This window comes from Antedon bifida, chromosome 2 (genome assembly GCF_963402885.1).
Source record: "Antedon bifida chromosome 2, ecAntBifi1.1, whole genome shotgun sequence".
In the NCBI taxonomy this organism is placed as follows: Eukaryota; Metazoa; Echinodermata; class Crinoidea; order Comatulida; family Antedonidae; genus Antedon; species Antedon bifida.
Genome location: NC_136227.1, coordinates 12,144,648 through 12,168,091, shown reverse-complemented (window position 1 = coordinate 12,168,091; position 23,444 = coordinate 12,144,648). Strand labels below are relative to the sequence as shown.

Sequence of the window (23,444 nt, the reverse complement as noted above, 5' to 3'; positions counted from 1 at the left end):
TCTAATTAATAAAGTATCAAATACATTCTACAGTATTGTTTTATACCTGTTATATCATGTTGCATGATTGTAGCTTTAAATATAGTAGTTTGTTTAAATACTTTTTTAAACACTCTAAAATTCACAATTAACTTTTTTTCAGTTTGTCTTCTGTCTTTATACAATTTTGTTTAAATATTATTATTAACCAAATTACAAAATAGTGTATAATTTACTTTGTTATTATTTAAACCCAAAGTTGTTTAAATATATTAAGTCTTTTGTCAGAGTTTTTTTTTTAAATTTCAACTCCGTATTTTTTTAATTTTTAAAACAAGCTAATTTATTATTATGTCTGACCACTATTGCTGAGGTAACGGGACGATTCGGCCCTGAGACGATTCGGCCCGGGACGATTCGGCCCTGGGACAATTCGGCCCGGGACTATTCGGCCCGGGACGATTCGGCCCGGGACGATTCGGCACACTTAAATTTATCGGCTGTGATATGCATTTATAAGCATAAAATAAGCTTTTTTCCCCAAACTTTATTTTCAGAGAGACTATGGGGTAGTACTACTAGGGATAAAGATGCAATAAAGCAAACATTTTGAAAACATTGTCGAAAATGATCATTTTTTAGTCACGCGAACGATGTAAACAAGTTACGCCCTCTGTTGGTCGCTTGGCGAATGCACGAAATAAACAAGGTTTTCGAAGTAATAAATTGAATATAAAATTACGTTTTTTTAGTAATTTATTATATATATTATATCAAGATTGTCAATATCAAGGATTGTTAAACACCTTTAAAAACTGGATAAATACAAAAAAAAATGAATATGAATTTGGTCTAAAGTGAGACGTTTCGGCCCAAAAGTGGGCCGAATCGTCTCACCAAAAGTGGGCCGAATAGTCCCGGGCCGAATCGTCTCAGGGCCGAATCGTCCCTGAACCATTGCTGAAGCCAGAGTAGGTAGATTGTTGTGCTTTCCTTCTCAGTAAGCCAGAGTAGTTAGATTGTTGTGCTTTCCTTTGGGTAACGGGATGATTCGGCCCTGAGACGATTCGGCCCGGGACGATTCGGCCCTGGGACGATTCGGCCCGGGACTATTCGGCCCGGGACGATTCGGCCCTGAGACGATTCGGCACACTTACATTTATCGGCTTTGATATGCATTTATAAGCATAAAATAAGCTTTTCTCTCCAAACTTTATTTTCAGAGAGACTATGGGGTAGCACTACTAGGGATAAAGATGCAATAAAGCAAACATTTTGAAAACATTGTCGAAAATAATCATTTTTTAGTCACGCGAACGATGTAAACAAGTTACGCCCTCTGTTGGCCGCTTGGCGAATGCACGAAATAAACAAGGTTTTCAAAGTAATAAATTGAATATAAAATTACGTTTTTTTAGTAATTTATTATATATATTATATCAACTTTGTCAATATAAATAAAATACGGATTGTTAAACACCTTTAAAAACTTGATAAATAAAAAAAAAAATGAATATGAATTTGGTCTAAAGTGAGACGTTTCGGCCCACAAAGTGGGCCGAATAGTCTCAGGGCCGAATCGTCCCTGAACCCTTTCCTTCTCAGTAAGCCAGAGTAGTTAGATTGTTGTGCTTTCCTCCTCAGTAAGCCAGAGTAGTTGGATTGTTGTGCTTTCCTTCTCAGTAAGCCAGAGTAGTTGGATTGTTGTGCTTTCCTTCTCAGTAAGCCAGAGTAGTTAGATTGTTGTGCTTTCCTCCTCAGTAAGCCAGAGTAGTTGGATTGTTGTGCTTTCCTTCTCAGTAAGCCAGAGTAGTTAGATTGTTGTGCTTTCCTTCTCAGTAACCAGAGTAGTTAGATTGTTGTGCTTTCCTTCTCAGTAAGCCAGAGTAGTTAGATTGTTGTGCTTTCCTCCTCAGTAAGCCAGAGTAGTTAGATTGTTGTGCTTTCCTTCTCAGTAAGCCAGAGTAGTTAGATTGTTGTGCTTTCCTTCTCAGTAAGCCAGAGTAGTTAGATTGTTGTGCTTTCCTTCTCAGTAAGCCAGAGTAGTTGGATTGTTGTGCTTTCCTTCTCAGTAAGCCAGAGTAGTTAGATTGTTGTGCTTTCCTTCTCAGTAAGCCAGAGTAGTTAGATTGTTATGCTTTCCTTCTCAGTGCAGTCAAAATTGTTTTTGCTGCTGCCTCCATGTTGTAACCATTATCTTAGTTTAAGAAACAATAATCTGTTAAATGTACCCTTTTGTAAAACTAAACCATGGAAACACTCAGTTCCTGTTATTACTAATATCATTAATAATGTTTATTTACTAAAACCTTGTATGAACCTCGTCTCATTTAATGTATTATAGTATTTTGTCTAATTCCAAGTAAAAATATATTGCATAATTTTCACAAGACCTTAATCAGTCATTATTAGAGTTTACCTGGGGTACCTTGATACACCTTGTTTGCTTTACCTAAAATGGTAATTCACGTTGGTTTGTAGTTCTACTAAATGATAAGAACAAAGCAAACACTAAGTCACGCTATGTTGTAATTTGTATAGAATCCATTGAATTGCACTGGTTATCACTATATAAATAATGATATAAAAGTGTTTGGTCTTCTGTACAACAACCACTTGCATTCAACTTTTGAAGAGGAAACGTTGCATATTTTGGATTTATTTTATTTTAGCATTGCTCCACTGTAAGTGTTGTAGGTCTAATATTATAATATTATTTGACAGAGGAGGCATTGGTTGAGGAAATTGTTGATAGATGAGACATTGTATTGTATATTTACTCTATTTCAACATCATGTTCAGTACTTTTAGTCTTAGTACTGTATTTATATTGATTATTGTCAAAATTAGTGGGAGGGATAGTATATAGGTTGAGTTAATTAAAGCCACAGTTAGTGTAGGCTGGTATGTCGTTTATATGAATGTCGTGTATATTTTTTGTTAAAAGCAAACTTTGACTTTATTTCATATCTTGATAATATAAGGAATGAAAAAAAATATGTTGCCATTTTTTCAAAAGACATTTAAAGGACCAAATTCAAGATGGACGCCAACATTCAAATAACCCTATTAAAAATCAGAATATCACCAATAATACAAATTATGAATGTGGAACAAGTCCGTTTTGATGGTATTACTGTACCCATTATACAATCTTAACTATGTAAAGCGATAATCTGTTGGCCATCTTGGATTTCAAAATGGCCGCCACTAAAAATTAAATTCTTTAAATAATTTTTTTAAAATATGTGTGCATAAATTGTTGTTTGTACACCATGTTCTAAAATTGTCACTTCTCACAGGATTGTCTAAATATAAGGCTGTCTAAAGTTGTCAATGTTCTCTATATAACAGATATATAATACCCCACTATGACTATTAAATTAAATAATCGTTCAAAGTTGGAGTTGCAAAAGTATGGAACAACTTAACAATTTATATCAAATATTCAACAACAATTACGTCTAACTAGAGGGTGAGCTCGCTTCGCTCGCTCGCTCCCCTCAAGGAAGTGTAAACGAAAGTTCTCGAAATGATAATGACTCGGGTAAAAAGGTTTTAGAAGGACGTTCTCCTTGTACATTTTCTGTCGGTTACCATTATTGAAAATGCTTGACATTTGAAAAACTAAACCTACTCTGTTTCACAGTGTCTTAGATGATTAATAACATTTTAAAGTATAGTGTTTATTGTTTGGTAGGGCCCTTATAGGGCGGAGGTGGGGAGGCAGAGTTCATTTGAGGGAGATGCTTATTCGAGGGATTTTTTAGTTTTAATAATATCGTAACATTTATAATAAAATAAAATCCTCTAATAGATATGAAAAGTGGTAAAAATTTATAACAAATGCTTGGTAAATTATAGTTAACAGTGTGATGAATTCTATTACAAATAGTATATACAATATTGTGTGTATAAATGTGGATGGGCGTTTATTAGATAGTTGGGTAGGGGGGTGTAGGCGATTATTATTCAAAGTGATGTTTTATTGGGGAGGCGTTTATTCAAATAAATACCATCATAATACATTATTTAATTTAAACATCTTTTGAAACTAACTTCCGCGACAGTGTAGGCCGTTTCGGCCCAAGAAGGAAGATGTTTTAGATGGCTTGCAATATGGGCCCTAATGGGACACAGATAGCCTACAGTTATTCCTGCCAGCTTACTCAATAAAACTCGGCTATCAGGATTTTATTATTTTTATATATTAGTGTACCTTCACACGTGCGGTCCGATCCAAAAATAAACAAAAAACTAAAATAGCTATAGCCACTAACGACCAACTTAACTGAAACCAGGTAGTTACAAGGTGAACCTGTGAACTCATCGTGAACCCGGAAAATACTTTGACCGCGTACAATTGAAATTGAGTTGAAAATCTACCGATAAATCAGAAATTTTGTTTTAAAACTCTTTATAATATATTCCTAAGATAGAAATATGGAACAATATCGTAATAGTGAAAACTGTTTTACATTTCGTGGTACACCTAAGATAGTTCAGGTCGGTATCCAAGGCAGAGATTTGTTCCAAAGTTTTTCCATTGTGCTCGCCTATGTCAGAATTAACCATAATTTATATATAGATTCTAAATTACAGATCTCATTTCTTTTCATGAAATTGAAACTTGACAGGAGACAGGATCACAATATATTATATGTATGTTAAATAATAAATGCGTTATTGCTATGTAATTCAATTTCTGAACCTTCAGGGCCATAGTCACCAGTATGGTTGGTAAGTTTTCAACCTGTCAACTTTTGGCAGAAGCTTGAAGGAAATACAGATACAGCTCTGCCTATAAATAATCTTGTGAATGAATGAACTCCTACTTCTCATCTTCTACAATCTCAACCAATTTCATTAGATATGTACCCCCTACAGACAGACCACCATTATACACTAGTTTGATGAGTGCACATGGTTGTGGTATAAAAACTCATGTACTAGGGAAAGAATGCCTGGTGATGACTCTTGCCCAAGATGAGTGGAGGTGGACAGAGATGACATCAAAAAGCAATTATTATGTCGACCCGGTGAACTATATGGCTTTTGGACATGTATCATTGTGAAAATAGTGTTGAGGCCAGTGCTTTTGTTGAAACTGAACTTGTATTACCTATACAACCAGTGACACAAATATCTTAAATGGAAAACATCTCTAAAGGACAGAAGCACACTAATTCTGCTTTCTCTCTACAACTTGCTTCTACAAATGCAGACAGAGAAAGAGATTCTGAGTTAAGTATCATTTTGTTTGAAAGAGGCTGATCATAAAGATATTAACTTGAATACAGAGAGTTGACGAAATCTAAATGGTGGTTAAACTATATCCCTATATATGTATATGAGAGGACATGTATGTGTGGGACCATGGATTAAAGAATCTTTAATCCATGGTGGGACTTGCTAGATTTACATCAATTGATCAGGGTCATTGAGCGTGGTATAATTGGAATAACACAAATTAATGATTTCATCAGAGCTGGCAAATCTAGTTAACATTTAAAGAGAGATGATATCCCGATTAATGAAGAATGCTGCAATTCGCACAAAGGTGTTTGTTGGCCATGGCATGATGAAATTGGACAGAAAATGTTTGAGGCATTGGTAAAAGTCTTGTAGAAGGCAAACTGTCTATATGGGATCCTAAGAAAAAGACGAATATTGGCAAAAAATATATATGACGGTGAATACAGGTGACAAACTTATAAAAGTAAAAGAGGACTCCTATAGAGATTATTTGGCGGTGAAATGAGGTATTTCAGTTATTTTGCCAATTTGTTTCTGAACAAGCTTGTTGGGAACGCAGATCAGTCTGTGGAAGTTTGATGGATACAGTAGTAGAGAACGAAGGAAGGTCAACTTACTGTATCGCATTCAAGATTAGAAATATTTCATTGAAGGACTTTGGCAGAGTTAGTTATCATTTAACTGAAAAAGTTTATGAGATGTTTTAATATGAAGAAGTGTACTGTCAGTACTGTAGACCTCCTGATGGTCAACATTTTGTGTTAATCACCATGTTGTTGTCACAAGCATATCATTTTGTGTATTTCAATCCAATTTATTTAACTTACACACGTTTTAATAAGAAATTTAACCTTTTAAAAAATGGCGACCATTTTAAAATTCAAAATGGCCGCCATTTTGTGTTAATCGCCAATGTTGTCATAGGCCTATCATTTTATGTGATTTCAATCAACGTCATAACTTGCACATGTTTTAATAAGAAATTTAATCCATTTTTAAAAAATGGCGGCCATTTTGAAATTCAAAATGTCAGAATACTAATGAATATAGGTTTATAATAATTCTTATATAGCAGAGAACCCATATGAACTTAAAATATTATTCATAATGGGTGTTACTTTGTCCAATATGGTACATTTATTGGATATTTTACGTATTGTCGGCCATCTTGGATTTGACACCCTTAAGCTTTTATAAAAAAATGGCAACATATTTTTTTCATTACTTTACATTCTAAAGACACTAAATCAGCTGGAATTTTACTTTTAACAAAAAAATGACACGAAATTACATAGTGGCCTACATTAAGTCTACAGATGATCCCAATGATTGCTTCATTCTTTGCCATTGTGATGAGCTGTCAAATTAGAGGAAGGGATAGTATATAGGTTGAGTTTAAAGCCACAATCTGCAGATGATCCCAATGATTGCTTCATTCTTTGCCATTGTGATGAGCTGTCAACATTAGAGGAAGGGATAGTATTTAGGTTGAGTTTAAAGCCACAATCTGCAGATGATCCCAATGATTGCTTCATTCTTTGCCATTGTGATGAGCTGTCAACATTAGAGGAAGGGATAGTATTTAGGTTGAGTTTAAAGCCACAATCTGCAGATGATCCCAATGATTGCTTCATTCTTTGCCATTGTGATGAGCTGTCACACAAGTTTCTTTTTATCATTAAGTATCTACCACTAGTATTCAAATAACTCATAATATTATCATCATGTTTTTATGTCTGTGAAAAGAAGCTGTGTATTTATTAATGCAGTTTACTTTAATATAAAAATGTTTTTATTTGAATGGAATTTTTTTTTTATAATTTAAACAAGCATACATTGTTTTTGCATTTTCTTTCAGTTTAGCAATACAATGGCTCTCCATGGATATCTGGTTGATCTTTGTGAAGAAAATGATCTTGAGGTAGCCAATTTTACACTGTTTTAGGATAATAGCATTTAACCAGCAACAATTATAGCAACACTATCACATTAACAACTTAATAAATTGTTCTATTAGCTTATGATCTGGAAACAAACGAGAACTAAAACAAGTAACTAAATAAATTAAGTTGTGACAAAAAATTACAGTATTACAATGAACAAAATAATCACTGTAGTGCTTCTATGCTGTTGGCTCATTTGATGTAATTGTTTTGCTTTAATTATTTGACCAGCATAATATATCAACACATTAACATACAATACAACATAGAGAGGAAAAATGCTGGGCAGGGGCAGCTTAAGTAAAATATATTACTGTAAATCAAGTGAGCCAGCTACCCCTCATACAAAAATAAATATTAAAAAAATAATTAAATACAAATTTCATTAAAATTTTTCTATAAAAATATGTCTACAAAATTAATGTAAAAACAAAATTTAAGACAAGAAGAAAAAACACTTATTTATTTGGGCAATCTAATATTATTATAATGATAATATTATAATATAATGGCTGTAATTTAATACAACATGGAATGTATGTTATTGTCTATGTTTACTATAGTAGGCCTATATGTATTTTAATGAAAAATGTAACTGAATGCATATTGAACTATATGTTTTATTTCTTAGATTGCAAAGGAAAAAACTGCTGAAGAAATTTTTCATTTCATTGTTAGCAACAATGCTGTCAACATCCAAGACCAGGTATACATCAATTTGTTTTCCTTTGTAATGAATTTGATATACAACGTTAAATTACTTGACACTAATTAAAGTGCATCAATACTAATTTGTTTTTAAGATCTTTTATAATTGTTCTCTGGTTGCATTTTTGCAGATAACATTCACACTGATTGTTAAAAGCATCATATTTTTTTTTCAACATAGTTGTTTCACTTCTTTCTTCTTCAGTTTTTAGTTTTAAAAAGTATATTGTGTGTTTATATCTTATCTTAGCTGTATGTTAGATGGTTTGTCAATATACTTGAGTACTCTTTCTTTCAGTACAATTTGCTTAGACAATTTGATTGGCTAATACTGGATTTGAATAATTGCTTGGTAACCCAATCCCCTGTAATTGTAATTAATTTCAGAATCTGAATGATGATATAATTATTCATCTGTTAATAATATAATAATAATCTGATAACTAAACAAACTTTTATTAACATCATACTAGAGTAGTAGAAATATATACTTTTCATTTATTAAACTTTATCACTGAAAGAAAAATACAAGGCACAAGGCAGTGAAAAAAAAGTTATGAACAGGTGGCAAGCACTTTTATCCACATTGGACCCCTTGTACAAATAACAAAACATAAAAACACAAACATAAAAACACAAACATTTAAGATATAAAAATAGCTGAAATTATACTATTTTCAGTTTCATATATAAAGCGCAACATTTAAGACCTGGCCACAACAAGCATAATGGAGGTACACATCTAATTGGTGACAGTGGCTTAGGCTGCTTTTGTGCTTTCCTGGCAGCTAGTGACTATGATTTTATATTTTCTTCTTGCATCGTGTTTGTTTAATTTGTTGATTTGTATTATATTTTGTGAAATGTATCTTTTGCTTGAATAAATAATAATAAATTATATAATGCCTACAATGGGAAAAGGTAATACCCATGTGCATGTAATGTCAGGGTCAAAGTTATTTACAATGAAGGCTTTTGGTATATGCCGAACAGTCCCTACGGTTCGCGGGACCAAAGCTGGTTGCAAAATGAAAAGAAGGATATCCGTGAGAATAACTAAAAGAACTAAAGCACATTTTAACGAACACTATCCGGCGTATATAAATGAACGTAACCGTGTCATTGTGAAATGTCAAGTTAATAAGAACATTCCAATTAAACAACAGCTTAACGTATGTTGTTTCAACGCACGTTCAGTCAAGAATAAAACTCTATCTATCAATGATTTTATATCAACTAATGATCTCGACATTTTATCTATAACTGAAACTTGGCTGGGAACGTCTATTGATAAAGCCTCTATAGGAGAATTAGTTCCACCAGGTTACGATTTTAAGCATATACCACGTCCCTGTCGACATGGCGGTGGAGTAGCTTTATTGACCAAAACATCAATAAAAACCAAAATTGTACGTTCCAGCAAAGATAGAGGATTTACTCAATTTGAATACATGGACTGTGATGTTGATATAGATGGTGTGATATTGCGCGTTGCCACTGTTTATCGTCCGCCACCATCTACTGTAAACGGCCTAAAGATCAGTGATTTTTTCGATGAATGGTCTACGTTTCTCTCCTCGTATGTAACAATTCCAAAAGACATTCTAATTCTAGGAGATCTTAATTTTCATTTAGATGTCGCGGAAGATCGTAACTCTCAGCGTTTTGTTGATATTCTTGAGTCGCATGGTCTAAAACAACTTGTGAAGGACCCGACACACAACCATGGTCACACATTGGATGTAGTTATTGTTAGAGATACAAGCTGTATGGTATCTAATATCTTAGTAACAGATCCAGGCCTTTCTGATGAAAGTGGGAAAATGACTTGTGATCACCTTGCCGTTCATTTTAGAACAGCTATAGCGAAACCTAGTCCGATCTATAAGAAGGTTACTTTCCGCAAGTTACGAGCCATCGATGTTGATGCGTTTCGGAAAGATATCCAGTCATTCGTCTCTTCGACATCGTTATTAAATCCTGTCGATGAACTGTTGTCCACATATGATATTTCATTGCGATCATTAATTGATAAACATGCACCTTTACGTACTAAGGTTATTGTGCAGAGACCTAATTGTCCTTGGTACACTGATCAGCTCCACGAAGCCAAGCATCTTCGACGGAAATTAGAGCGCAAATGGCGCAAGACCAAACTCGCAGTCGATCATCAACGCTATCGTGGTCAGTGCTCAATCGTAAATCGACTACTACATAAATCTAGAATCGATTACTATTCTGAAAAGATAGCTGCCTGTGATCGAAATCAAAAATGTTTATTTAGGTTGTCAAGACATCTATTCGGTGAAACTGATGACCCGACTCTACCGAAACGCACATGCGCCAAAGAACTCTCCGAGGACTTTATTTCCTTCTTTAATTCTAAAATTGCAGATATTCGTCATGATATATCGGCGAATGTTGACAAAGTTAATGCTCAAGAGAGAGATCATGGAGAGACCACGTTTGATGCAACACCATTAGTGGAATATACGACGGTTTCTCTAGACGAAGTGCGAACAATCATCCTAAAATCAAAGAGTAAGTCATGTGAATTAGATCCTCTACCGACATGGCTCCTGAAGGAGTGCCTTGAGGAACTTCTGCCTTTGATAACAGCTATCGTCAATGCATCACTACAGACGGGTTACGTTCCACGCGATTTTAAACATGCGCTTCTTAGACCTCTCATAAAGAAACCTAACCTAGATCCGGAGACTCTCAAGAACTATAGACCTGTATCTAACTTACCATTCATGTCCAAAATTCTTGAAAAAGTTGTTGACGCAAGCCTAGAAGAACACATTGTAATTAATGGCATTCATGAGTGCAATCAGTCGGCATACAGGAAATTTCACTCAACGGAGACTGCCCTTCTGAAGGTCCAAAGTGACATTATCGCGTCTCTAGACAAGGGTTACGCTTCTGCGCTTATACTACTTGACCTTTCGGCCGCCTTTGATACGATCGACCATCAGACACTACTTCAACGGCTTTATCATCATTTTGGAGTACGTGGAAATGCCCTAGCATGGATTGCATCTTATCTGAAGGATCGTTATCAATCAGTGTTCATTAATAATGCGCGTTCGAATCCACTTCCCCTTAAATATGGAGTACCACAAGGATCGGTCCTTGGACCGAAGTTTTATTCGATGTACACGAAGCCCATTGGAGACATCGTTCGGCGACATGGACTCGGCTACCAGTTGTATGCGGATGATACGCAAATGTACGTTTCTTTTCGCCCAAATGACAAGTCAGAAATACAATCTGCTCTAATTTCGATGGAAAAATGTGTTTCAGATGTCAAGGTATGGATGACCCAAAACATACTGAAATTAAATGAAGGAAAAACGGAAGTGATACTCTTTTCGTCTCGGTACAATAAGACCAGTATAAATTTGGACGTGAATGTCGGAAACATAGTTCTAAAACCAACGTCGACTGTGAGAGACCTCGGAGTAATTTTCGACAAACATCTTACTATGGATTCACATGTACAATCGATCTCCAGGCAGTGTTATATGCACTTACGTAACATCTCTCATATCCGACGTCATCTAACATATGATGCCACGAAATCATTGATACAGTCGCTGGTGATCTCTCGTATGGACTACTGTAACGCCTTACTTTATGGTCTGCCGACTACAACTATTGATAAATTACAAAAAGTCCAGAATACGGCAGCGCGAATAATTACGAAAACCTGTAAATATGAGCACATTACACCTATTTTGAAGGAGCTCCATTGGCTACCGGTGCAGGCACGCATAAAGTATAAGTTACTTGTACACACCTTCAAGGCATTGCATGATCAGGAGCCCACTTACATCAATGATATGCTGAAGGTTTATCAACCAAATAGGCCATTACGATCACAGGATTCTTTTACTTTATGTGTTCCTAGAGTCAAAACTAAATCGTATGGTGAAAGGTGTTTCATGAAGGCCGCGCCGACTCTATGGAATGCTCTTCCATACCAGCTCCGCAGTGCTTCCTCCTTGAACATTTTTAAGGGGGAACTTAAAACACACTTATTTGTCTCATACTACAACAATGATTGATTTCAATTTGAACATAGTATATTGATGCCTATTTTTGTAATCTTGTATTTTTCTACTGCAATTTGTTTGGTCAATTATTGTGCAATAATATTTTTAATTTTTAATCAATTTAATTAAATTAAAATAAAAATTTAAAAATAAATAAATTAAATAATAATTAATATGTAAATAAATTGTATTTTTGTAATCGTAGTTTAAGAAATTCCGACCTATTTTGTATATCGTTCATTTTATTTTCTATTTTATGCGATTTTAATTAATGTACAGTAAGAATATTTATAACTTAGTTTAAGAAATTTTATTTCGTATAATTTGAGGTTACTTTTGTAATTATTGTTTATGATGTTTGTCTTTATGATGTGAAGCGCCTTTGAGCATGAGTTTTCATGAAAAGGGCGCTATAGAAATCTGGTAAATAAATAAATAAATAAAATTTAACAATTTTTCTCTAAAGTTTACATATAGTTTAATGAATTGTGGAATATTATTCGATCTGATACAAAACGTTAGTAGATTCCAAATGGGAATAATCCTTTGAAAAATATGATTAATTTAGGGGATTTAGCTTTACACTGCACAGACTTCTTATTTAATGTTACCATTTAAGTTATTGTAAATGTATGCTTCTTTTATTTCTTGATAAATATAAATATTTCTAAATAAATGTTGAATGAAACTTATAAAGAGACATAAGAACAAACAGATGCAGTTCTGGTAACCCTGTAGTCTTCAGTAGAAAAGTAAAATTATACAAAATTATCAAGAGGAATATCGTAGATGGCCATAATTACACATGCTGTGCTTTGCACGCTTTTCTCCCTAAAATCAGCCACTTATTGTAACATGAAAATAGGTATGATGGTTTATGTGAAATAGTACGACACACACTATTATTCAGCTCTATACTAAATTGATTTTAAATATAATCTTTCAGATGATTAAGTCCTACATTATCATTCATGGTTATATTTTATCAAATATTGCCTATTTTTCTCTCTCTCTTTTGAAAATAGATTACTTTTTTAAGGCAAGTAATTTAGCTCATCGGCTTTTATATTTTTGTTATATGAAAGAACGAATTTCACACAGCAGTTTGAAACGGTGGGCCCATAACAAACAATTCAATTGTCCACTTATAATTGTACCATAATATTAACAAACTGACAAAACCTAACCACTTTTAAATAAAACAGCCTAAAACATGGTAGAACACTGGAGGCCTTTTGCTACCCCCCTCCCCCCACCAGTTCCTGAGGCCGATTGTTCAAACTTTGTCACAAACCCCTTTTCCCCCTCCCTATTTTTCAAGGCCGGATCCGCCTCTGGGATTTATTAACAATTTTGTTGATATGATCATCCCAACATAAGTCTTGCTATTTTGACACCAAGATCAGTTAGTGTTCTCTCAAAGATACAACCATTCAACTGATAAAAATATGTGATGAGATGTTTAGAATGTGATATAGAAATAATTTGAAAACATTTTCCCTATTTAAAATATACGTCATGAACCAATCAAGCAAATTAATATAGATATTGACACAAACTACTTGTAGTAGTTATCAACATGTTGGTGCACTACCCACTGCTTCTTGAGGCTGAAATCAAACCCTATCAGCTCAAGCATGTCATGAGTGGTGGTCAGCGACCTCCCCGCCCCCTCCAAAAAGAATGGGTGGGGGGTCCGGCTACTCCGCCAAGGTAACAAGGTGTGCAAAATTAATGAGTCAATTTTGACTGACGGAGGACCAAGTTGTAAATTACTCGGAAGCATTTATTAATAAATATTATTAATCGTAATCGTTTTCTTCGTGGTGTTTTTTATCTACTCGACTGACGGCGAATATATAAATAAATTGAAATTCCCCACGGTAGAGACATGATGGCTAAAAATAAAACGTCCAGTCGAACCAGAAACGATGCAGACAACAAAAGATCGTTAACATTCTAAATATAGTTATTGTCGATCGCGCACAGACCTACAATTTTTTTTTTTATATTATGGCAGGCCTGGAAAACGCGACGAAGATCGTTTACCTAGATTTTGTGTCTCATGACATGAAACGCGATACTCTCTCTCCAAATTAACAGTACCCATATGTAGCACATGTTTTTTTCTTTCAAAATTAATTATGGTCGGGGTTAGCTATAGAATACTAGGGCCATTTTCTTTACACAGTGACATGTTGTAATAATTGGGCCTAGGACTAGGACACCATTTACACTAACAATTTGGGCTGGCCCTGGGTCGGCAATCGGTAAGTGTAAACATGCAATAAAGTTAGTTCAGCCCTGGGTCGGATGCAGACCTGGACCACCTCACGAGGTGGGTCCAGGAGCGGCTTGTATGTTTGAGCCAGCTTATGCAGTGAACTGTGACCAATGGCTTGAGAAATTGAAGTAAATGAATCCTCAGAGCCGTCATTTGGAACTCAAGTATAAACATGCTTGAACAGGCCCAAAGAATTAAATATGAACCCGATCCTGGAGGGCCTAGGACCTAATCGTAAGTGTAAATGGGGTCTTAGCCTATGTTAAATCTTAACATGGAATATATTGATTTTTCATATATTTTTTTATGTTTACGTCGGCGTATTTATAATTCGCTAAGCCAAGGTAGGATTAAATAATTTAGCGTAAGCCTAGGCCGCTGAAACTAGACTCCCCTCCGATGTCTATTCGGCGCACGATGTTGTCTCGTCCGGCTAAATTAGGCTAACCACTAACATGTGTCGTCTCCTACTAGGCCTAGCCTAGGTAGGATTTTCAGGCGGCGCCGATTTTAATTAAATTAGTGAACAGTATATTATTAATTTGCATTGTCCATGCGTTTTCTAAAAAGGCGATGACACTTTAGTCAGGTCGCTTAGCACTTTTTTTGTGCACTTCGTGACAAAAGCACCAAACTTGGCAGAAACCTTCTTTTGGACCTAACTAACAATTCTAGAAGGGGTGCCCAAAAATTTGAACAATTTAATGACGTCATAATATATTATGTAACTATGTAAAAATATCTAAAAAATATAAATTACATAAATATGTCAAGTTTGGTATCAAAACATAACTTATGACATGTAAAATACCTCTAACATGAGAAAAATATAATTTCACAATATAATGACGTTATCAAAGCCACACCCATTATATATTACATAACTTTGTGGGAAAATTTAAGAAATCAAATTAATATGGCATGTTTGGTATTAAATTAAAGCTGACATGTACAAAACCATGGAACTATATAAAATATAATTTGAACAATATAATGATGCCATTACTTAAGCCACACCCATTATATAAATATATTACATAACTTTCAAAATTTTGAACTACTGTAGATCATTATAAAGCTCTGTCTACCACTATCAAACTTTATGTGAGAAATAAATGTGATGTGCACATATATGGTGATAACGATATTTGGGCATAGAGCACACTTTTTTTTCAAACTTATATAGTGATAGTGTAGACATAGCTTAAGATTGAGCAACATGACAGAAAGATAAACCGCAACAGGCACAGAACATGATTTTTAAACCGCCCGGTGATATGCTGAAATTTGATTAATTAATTTGAAACAATAATGATGAGGAAACATAAGAATATAAATTACAAATAAATTGATTGATATTTAGTCCTTATGACACTCAAATCTTAAAAAATTAAACATTAATCCTCTGAACATTTTAAAAATTCTATAAAAATGATATTTAATATAATGTTGTTTTACTCTTACTTTGTTCTATATTTATTATTGTACTGCATGTTTGTGTCTTTGTTTGAAATTTAGTTTTGAAATGTATGAGAAACCCTTTCAGATTCTGAAATATTTAAAGTTATTGGTGAACTCTACACAGTAGGGACATTGTAAATAAACTATAGAAATTGATACCAAGAACTATGTTTATCCTCTTTCTTTTAGAGATTCAAGAGGGATTTTGTGGATTCATTTATTTCAAGATGGATGTACTCAATAATCAACCTTATGGGATAATTTAAAAAATATGTTAGCAAACAAACCAAGTTAAAAAAATGTTATGAATGAAATCACTAACTGGGTATGGCTGGTAGTATGGTATACATAATACAAGTCATAATAATTGTGATAATATAATTAAGACATACTATCACTATATACACTAATAAATAGTAAACTGAATCAACAAATTAAACTTATTATAAATGATGGCAAATAATCACATTAAAAGCTTAAAAAATGATTGCTCATTTAACTGGCACATAATTAGTATGTTATGTTCAGGCCTAATTTATCTATTATTCTTTAGTACTTGACTACAGTCAGTATAACATAGTATAATAGCAATAATAATTGTTATTCTTTCAATGATTATGATAACATACTGTCTGTTATTATTTCATAGATGCTAAATGTATATCAACGTAATGCTGAAAATTAGTATATTATATAATTTTTTGTTATAAAGACATTAAGTTTTAATTGATTAATTTGATTGATTTAATAATTTTATTATATATTTTTTACACGGCAAAACAAAATGATAGAAAATACTAAACAATTGTGATTAATAATGATGATTACACTGTCAACATTGTGTACAAAATAAAAATGCCTACACACAAAACACACACTAATAAACAGTAGGCCTAAATGATTATCAACAAATACGGCTATTACAAGTTGGAGTGGTGCAATTGAATACACACACAATGCCTACCACAAACACACACTAATAAACAGTAGGCCTAAATGATTATCAACAAGTACAGCTATTACAAGTTGGAGTGGTGTAATTGAATAGTGAAAACCTGTCTTAACAGCTACAACACAATTAGAAATTTAAAATAAATTGTCCAGTTTTATATTGCACTGTAAAATAATCCTATAAATAAACATTTAGGATACATTTATTTTCACAAAAGCTTTTGCATTTTGCCCGACTATTTCAAAATAAAACTGATTAGATGATATAGTTATAATCTGTTCAGAATTCAAGTATACCGTGATAATGAGCATAAGAATAGTTTGCAAAAAAAGAATACATTTTACAATGCTTTATAGAAATAATCATTTAAAATTTATTAATAAAAAAAACCAACACACTTTTATCAATTAAGGATTTATAAGATTAGACCAATTTGTCATTTTGTTTTTTTGATTTAGGAATATGATGTACTGTACATGTTGTAACTTTGTTTATTTAATATTTTCAATAGGATGGCGATACAGCATTGATATTGGATGCTATTGTAAATAATACAACCATCTGCCATCAGCTCATTGATGGTGGAGCTGATGTCAATATGCAGAATAATGTAAGTCATACACACAGTTTATAACATTAATTTAACCTTCAGTGAAACAAATCAATAAATTGTTTTTAGAATGTAGATGCTACCAGTACTATAAGACTTTAGGAAAATCATAGAGATATTTTATAATATCTCTATGGGAAGATTAATTTAGTTGACAATATACTGTAGTATCCATGTTATTATACTATTGTAGTTATATTATAATTATACTAATTCTCGTAACAAACATATTTTAAATATATCTTGTACATTCTTAAAATGAATAGAATAACACAATACTGGTGTGCGTATATAGGTCAATATAGAAATGATGAATATTATAAGTTATAAACACATGCGTAATAACTTATTTTCTTCTTTTATTCTGTTTAAAAATTTGCAATCAAATTTTTTTATTAAGAACATGTATACTTCAAGTTACTTGTTTTTACACACTGTTATACCATAACATTAATATGTGTATTAAATAATATACACATTTATTTTCCATAATTCATTGCTTTAGAAATAAAGTGTGAAATAAATTTTACAGCACAGTTTTTAAATATTTTTGCTATTAATTATTAATTTAACTTTTAAATTTAACTACTCTGTAAAATAAAAAATGCTGTTATAGCATACACCTCAATCATCAAAGTTTGTAAAGTTAAATGGTATCAAAGTCAGTATGTTTTTATAAATTGATAACATTCAATAGAATACTCATAACACTTTTAGCATAAACTTCTTTTGAATATTTAACTGTATTTTAGTATTAGGCTGGTTAGAAAACAGGAATAACATTTGTTGATATAAGTTTAAAACAAAAAAAAATATACATTTAAAAAAAAAAGAAGTTGTGAATATGAATCATGTCTATCATCAACCTTCACCTTGATTCCTTTGCTCTTTATATTTTGAGGATATTTCTAGATTAAGATGATATATCTATGCTGAAATGAACGGTTGTGAGGATTACTTTTGGTAGAAGGGCTCTTCTTACCTAAAATTAAAGCAAATACATAACACCATAATAATATTATGACAAAATATATATTACATAACACACACATATATTATAAAAAATTTCATATTTTTGGTGGTATATTGTTCTGTATAATTTTGAAGATCCTAAGTTGTTTAAATTTAACCAATGGCAACATATCATATTTAAAATTATTTGAGTTGCTCCTACAGCCTTGTGTTAAATGTTAGTTGGAACCATTGTTATAATTTGAAATCTTTTGGTTTAGGAATTAAATTCAAGCCTACAGTATTAAATTCTATTGGCTTGCTACTCATATATCTTTGTCATTTTTTGGTTAAATTTAGCTATTTTAGGGCTTTCAACAATCTACAATACAACATTTTAATTTTTATGGACTAATTAAAATACAATATTATTTGGCTTTACAAAATCTACAGTATTCTAGCTAATTTTGGGTTATTTAAAACTTGTAAATTGCTATAAGGCCACATAACAAAACAAAACTTGTTTATCGTCCCCTGCCCTCCAAGATTTTTTGCTTTCCTCTGTGTCATTTTTTTTGTGTGTTAAACAGTTTATGAGAAAAAATTGCTTTAATCGATTGAAGCTTAACACTAACATTATTGTGGTTATAATCAAGAAATTGCAAATGACAAGGCAATTAAATTAGTTTAACAATACACTGATAAAGGTACACACAAGTGTTGCCAACAATTCTTGTGTAAGCCACATTTAAATTTCTACATAATGCATTGCTCTATAGTTCTAAATTTACGACGGTGAACCTCGCTCTTCAATATTATTTTGAATTATACTAAATTGTTTAATCTATAAATGAAAGGAAAACAATTTCTTATATGTGACCCGATCTCGCAAAACCCTCTCTTTGTCGGCAATTCAAAATTCACGTAATCAGTCAAAATACGTCCAAATCGACTACCCTGGTAGATTACATGTTTTTGCATTTTCGAAATATTTCACTATTTAAGAATATGTCTACCTGATTTAAACTCCCGAAATTTAATTAAAATTATGAAAAAAGAGAGTTTTAAAAACATGTATTTTCCTCAAGCCTAACAATTTATTCACGATCTACGCTAAAATTTTGCGTAAATTCAGTTGAAAGTTGCCGAGTTTGACGACATTTTGATCACCAGTTCGCTGCACAATGTTGAAAGGTCACACATCAAAGTAAAGCTCATCCATTTGACATTCCAAATATGGAAGTTTTAGGGCGGAGTTTAAAGAAGGAACCAATGAAAACTTTGATTTACTATGACATAATTTCAGAAAATTTGGTTTTTCGAAGTTTCTGGAACAGCGAACTGCGTGTGTTGCTATGGCGCATCATCGCAATAACAAACGTTATTGGTCAACGCGCTAGATGTTATACGCTCTATGCGCGGAAATAAAAAGTTGTTTACATTTTTGTGAGGTTATTTTCATTTTACACACAGCATGTCGTAAATTGGAATAAAAACGATTTTAATATTCAAAGTAAAGTGTTCGGCGTGTTCTGCAATAGCTGTAGCCTGTATTTGTTTATTCCATAGTAAAATAGACAAGTCAAAAACAATTCACGTCATAAATTCAATTGTATTTTCTATATTTTTTTGGGCTAGGCCTTAATTTTAACTAATTTTTTTTTTAACTACTGGGCCTAGCTTTATTGTCAATAAATAGTTTTCTTTATACACTTTATATATCCAATCGGCTCTTAATTATTTATTTAATTTATTGTCCAGTCCTTTCATCTTAAATGTTTTTTAAACTCATTGGATTCAAGTCCAAACATTACAGCGAATCTTCCACGTTATAAAAAAAACAAATGTATTAAATCGTAACTACAATGTTTTTAGCTAGCAAGCTGTGACTCTGCAAGGCGCCAAACTTGTCTAGGCTAGTTTACTACTAACGCCAGCCCCAATGTCGATGCACCGCCGCCATACACGGCCTGATGAACACCTATGGCATCAGTGACAGTAGTAGGTCTTACAGGCGATGACGGCGAAAATCAGAATAGGCCTAGCTAGGCCTAGGCCTGCTTGGTTTTTCGCTGTTGATATTGTAAACACCTCCGAAACCAGTTAAAATAAGCTTGACGTTATAATGCTGCTTTTCAATAGTGCAAAATAGTTAATTCGAGTGACTACCTATGTGATGTTTTGCAATATATTAGTAGTGTACACAATATTCCAACCAGAAACTATGAAAATAATCTGTTGTATTTGCCCAGATGTAACCTCGAAATATACAAACGTAGTTTTGTTTATTATGGAAGTTCACTCTGGAATGGCCTACCTTATGAATTAAGAAAACAAAACAATTATAACCGTTTTAAATCACTTGTTAAGATTCATTTATTGATGCCGGTGGTCTAGGATGGTTGCAGTGAAATATATTAAAATATGGTATAAAAGTTATAATAATAATGAGAACATGCATTGAAGTTTAGTTTTAGTTTAAGTTTAGTTTAAGTTGTTTTAAAATTATGTTTAAATGTGTTGTAGGGCCCCTCGGAAGAGCAGTTTTATTTTATTACTGAGAGGGCTACCCTACTGAAAGAAAACGAAATAAATAAATAAATAGGTTAAAACGGCGTCTGAAATCAGTCAAATTGACTATGATGTGCACGGTGCTTCCTGGTAGACCAAAATACCGCGTTGCTACGGAGTGAGTTTTCAGCGCGTATCAAAAAGAATTTCATTGCAAACTTCAAACACGATTTTCTCGTAAACTAATTGAATGATTTGTAAGTTTTTAAAATGTAATAACTTTTTAAATATTTACTCAATTTTTATGAAATAAACACCACTACAAAGCTTATGATTCAAATAATCCAAATATATAAAAAAAATACAAAATGAATATTTCCGACAAAAGTAGGGTTTTGCCAGATCGGGTCACATATAGTAGTTTTCATTCATTCATTTATTTTGAATCCCATGAATTATTAACAAATAATTACATACTGTACATCTATTATGTATTTTTGTTTATGTGCATAGTAGGCTTGATAATAAGCAGCACTTAGCACAATCAATTGATTGTCTACAAGATTCCAATTGTACAACTCTGTCAATAACCAATGCTAATTACATATAATTCAAGCATTCAATTTGTTATCAAGCAATAGATAACAAATTTGATACATAGCAAAGCAGAATTGTTTCTATGAATTAAAATGTACCACATGTATAGTAATGAACACAATGATGATGAAAATAATTATGAAGTATTATATCAAGAAGATGTATACTATCACACTTTGTAATAAACAATGCACTTTATATAGTTTGTATCACTTTGGAATAACCTGTCACTTATAATTTGTGTGACAAATATTTGAAAGTGTGATAATTACAGGATATTACAACAGTGAAACAGTAAAACATGAGAACATTTTAAAATTAAATAATTATTATGTTAAGTTTGATTTATAAAGTTGTTCTTCACATTTTCATCGATATTTAAACTATTGAACAAGTCAACACTACAGTACATAAATAGCAAGCCTATTACAATGCTATCACAATATCTCCAATAAAGTAATGTTGAAAGTTTTTACTTATTATATAGTATAGTAGAAGGTATTTGATATGTAATGCCTATTTTTAATAATAAAACCTGTATGAGTCATCAATAGTTACAAATTGTAAAAAAATGTTGAGTCTTAATTTAATTTTGTTTGCCTAACAGTTTAACAGTATTTTTTTTTATTTCCTTTTTTATTTTCAATTATTTTTTAAGGGTGAATATTATATACATAAAGCATTTATGTTGCACCTTATCAAAACATTTCAAGATGCATTACAGATAACTAAAACTAAACGATAATGAAATAATAAGAAATAGTAGAAGAATGTCCACTAATAGATAAAGACCAACTAAGAACGACCAATAACCTGCCCCTTGGCCCATCTTTAGTTTTCGTATAAAATGACCAATAACGTATAAATATTTTGATATATCTTCACTACCTATTAATTAGATTATAATTAGATTTTTCCAATTTTTTTTGTTTGGGTTATACTGCTTTTGACCAATATTGGGCCTTGGTGAATAACATTCTGTCAATGCATATAATCACTATAACGTGCACTTTAGAATACTCTGTCGTTGACTAATAACATGCACTCTGGAATGTACAAGGAGTTATCTCTTCTGTGCTCTTAACAAATCACAAGTACAGGTTTTCCCAGAGTCAGTTGTTTTTTATTTTAAACAACATGACACACTCACTACACTATATTTGTACTTATTAAAGAGTTTTCCATTTCTTATGAATGACCAATGACATGCACTACAACTGTGAAGGGTTGTTTAAACAACCGGTAACATGGATCTAGTAACAGCATATTCCTTCTACAGTTTTAACAACCACAAGCGTGCACTACTACTAGTACCAGAATATTAGGGCTGGCAGTTCAAACAGCCAATAATGAATTCCCAGGCTTTTTTAGAATTTTTATCACACCCACATTTTATTCATTATCAATACAAGTGTAATTTAAATAAATATTCTAAGAACTACTTTTAATGGATTTCATTCTAGCAAAACGCAGTTTTAAATGATATTTATTTTGTTTTTTCTTCAATACCCATATTTTAGGTTTCTATAGTAATTATTATCATTCAGTAATATTATCAGAGTTCATATGTAATAACATTCTTCTACCAATAACCACCAATTTATCACCTTTTTCCACTTACATCAAAAGCAATAGTACATTCATTTTTATGATGAACTATTACAATTTTCAATCTTTGAAGCAATAATTCTATTTAAATGTATAAAATCTTAATTGTTTTATTAAAGCAATATTAATGATTTGGAATGATTAAATCTGATAATGATAATTTCACTGCCATGTTAATTACACATTACATTATACTCTCTAAACCCTCATTCCAAATACTAAAGACACTATAATAATAGAAGTCAGTAATCAACAAGTATTACACATTACATTATACACTCTAAACCCACTCATTCCAAACACTAAAGACACTATAATAATAGAAGTCAGTAATCAACAAGTATTACACATTACATTATACACTCTAAACCCACTCATTCCAAACACTAAAGACACTATAATAATAGAAGTCAGTAATCAACAAGTATTACACATTACATTATACACTCTAAACCCACTCATTCCAAACACTAAAGACACTATAATAATACAAGTCAGTAATCAACAAGTATTACACATTACATTA

The 23,444-nt window shown here is 32.4% G+C and overlaps 1 protein-coding gene across 1 annotated transcript in view; it reads left to right on the top strand.

Annotated features, from left to right (window-relative positions):
- Positions 1–7,098: 7,098 nt before the first annotated feature.
- Positions 7,099–23,444, top strand: part of LOC144858820 (uncharacterized) — a 240,976-nt gene continuing 224,630 nt past the window's right edge. The window contains exons 1-2 of the mRNA XM_078714938.1: positions 7,099–7,156; positions 7,810–7,884. Coding sequence (XP_078571064.1) covers positions 7,106–7,156; positions 7,810–7,884 — 126 coding nt within the window. The 5' untranslated portion in view covers positions 7,099–7,105. The remainder of the gene's footprint in view (positions 7,157–7,809; positions 7,885–23,444) is intronic.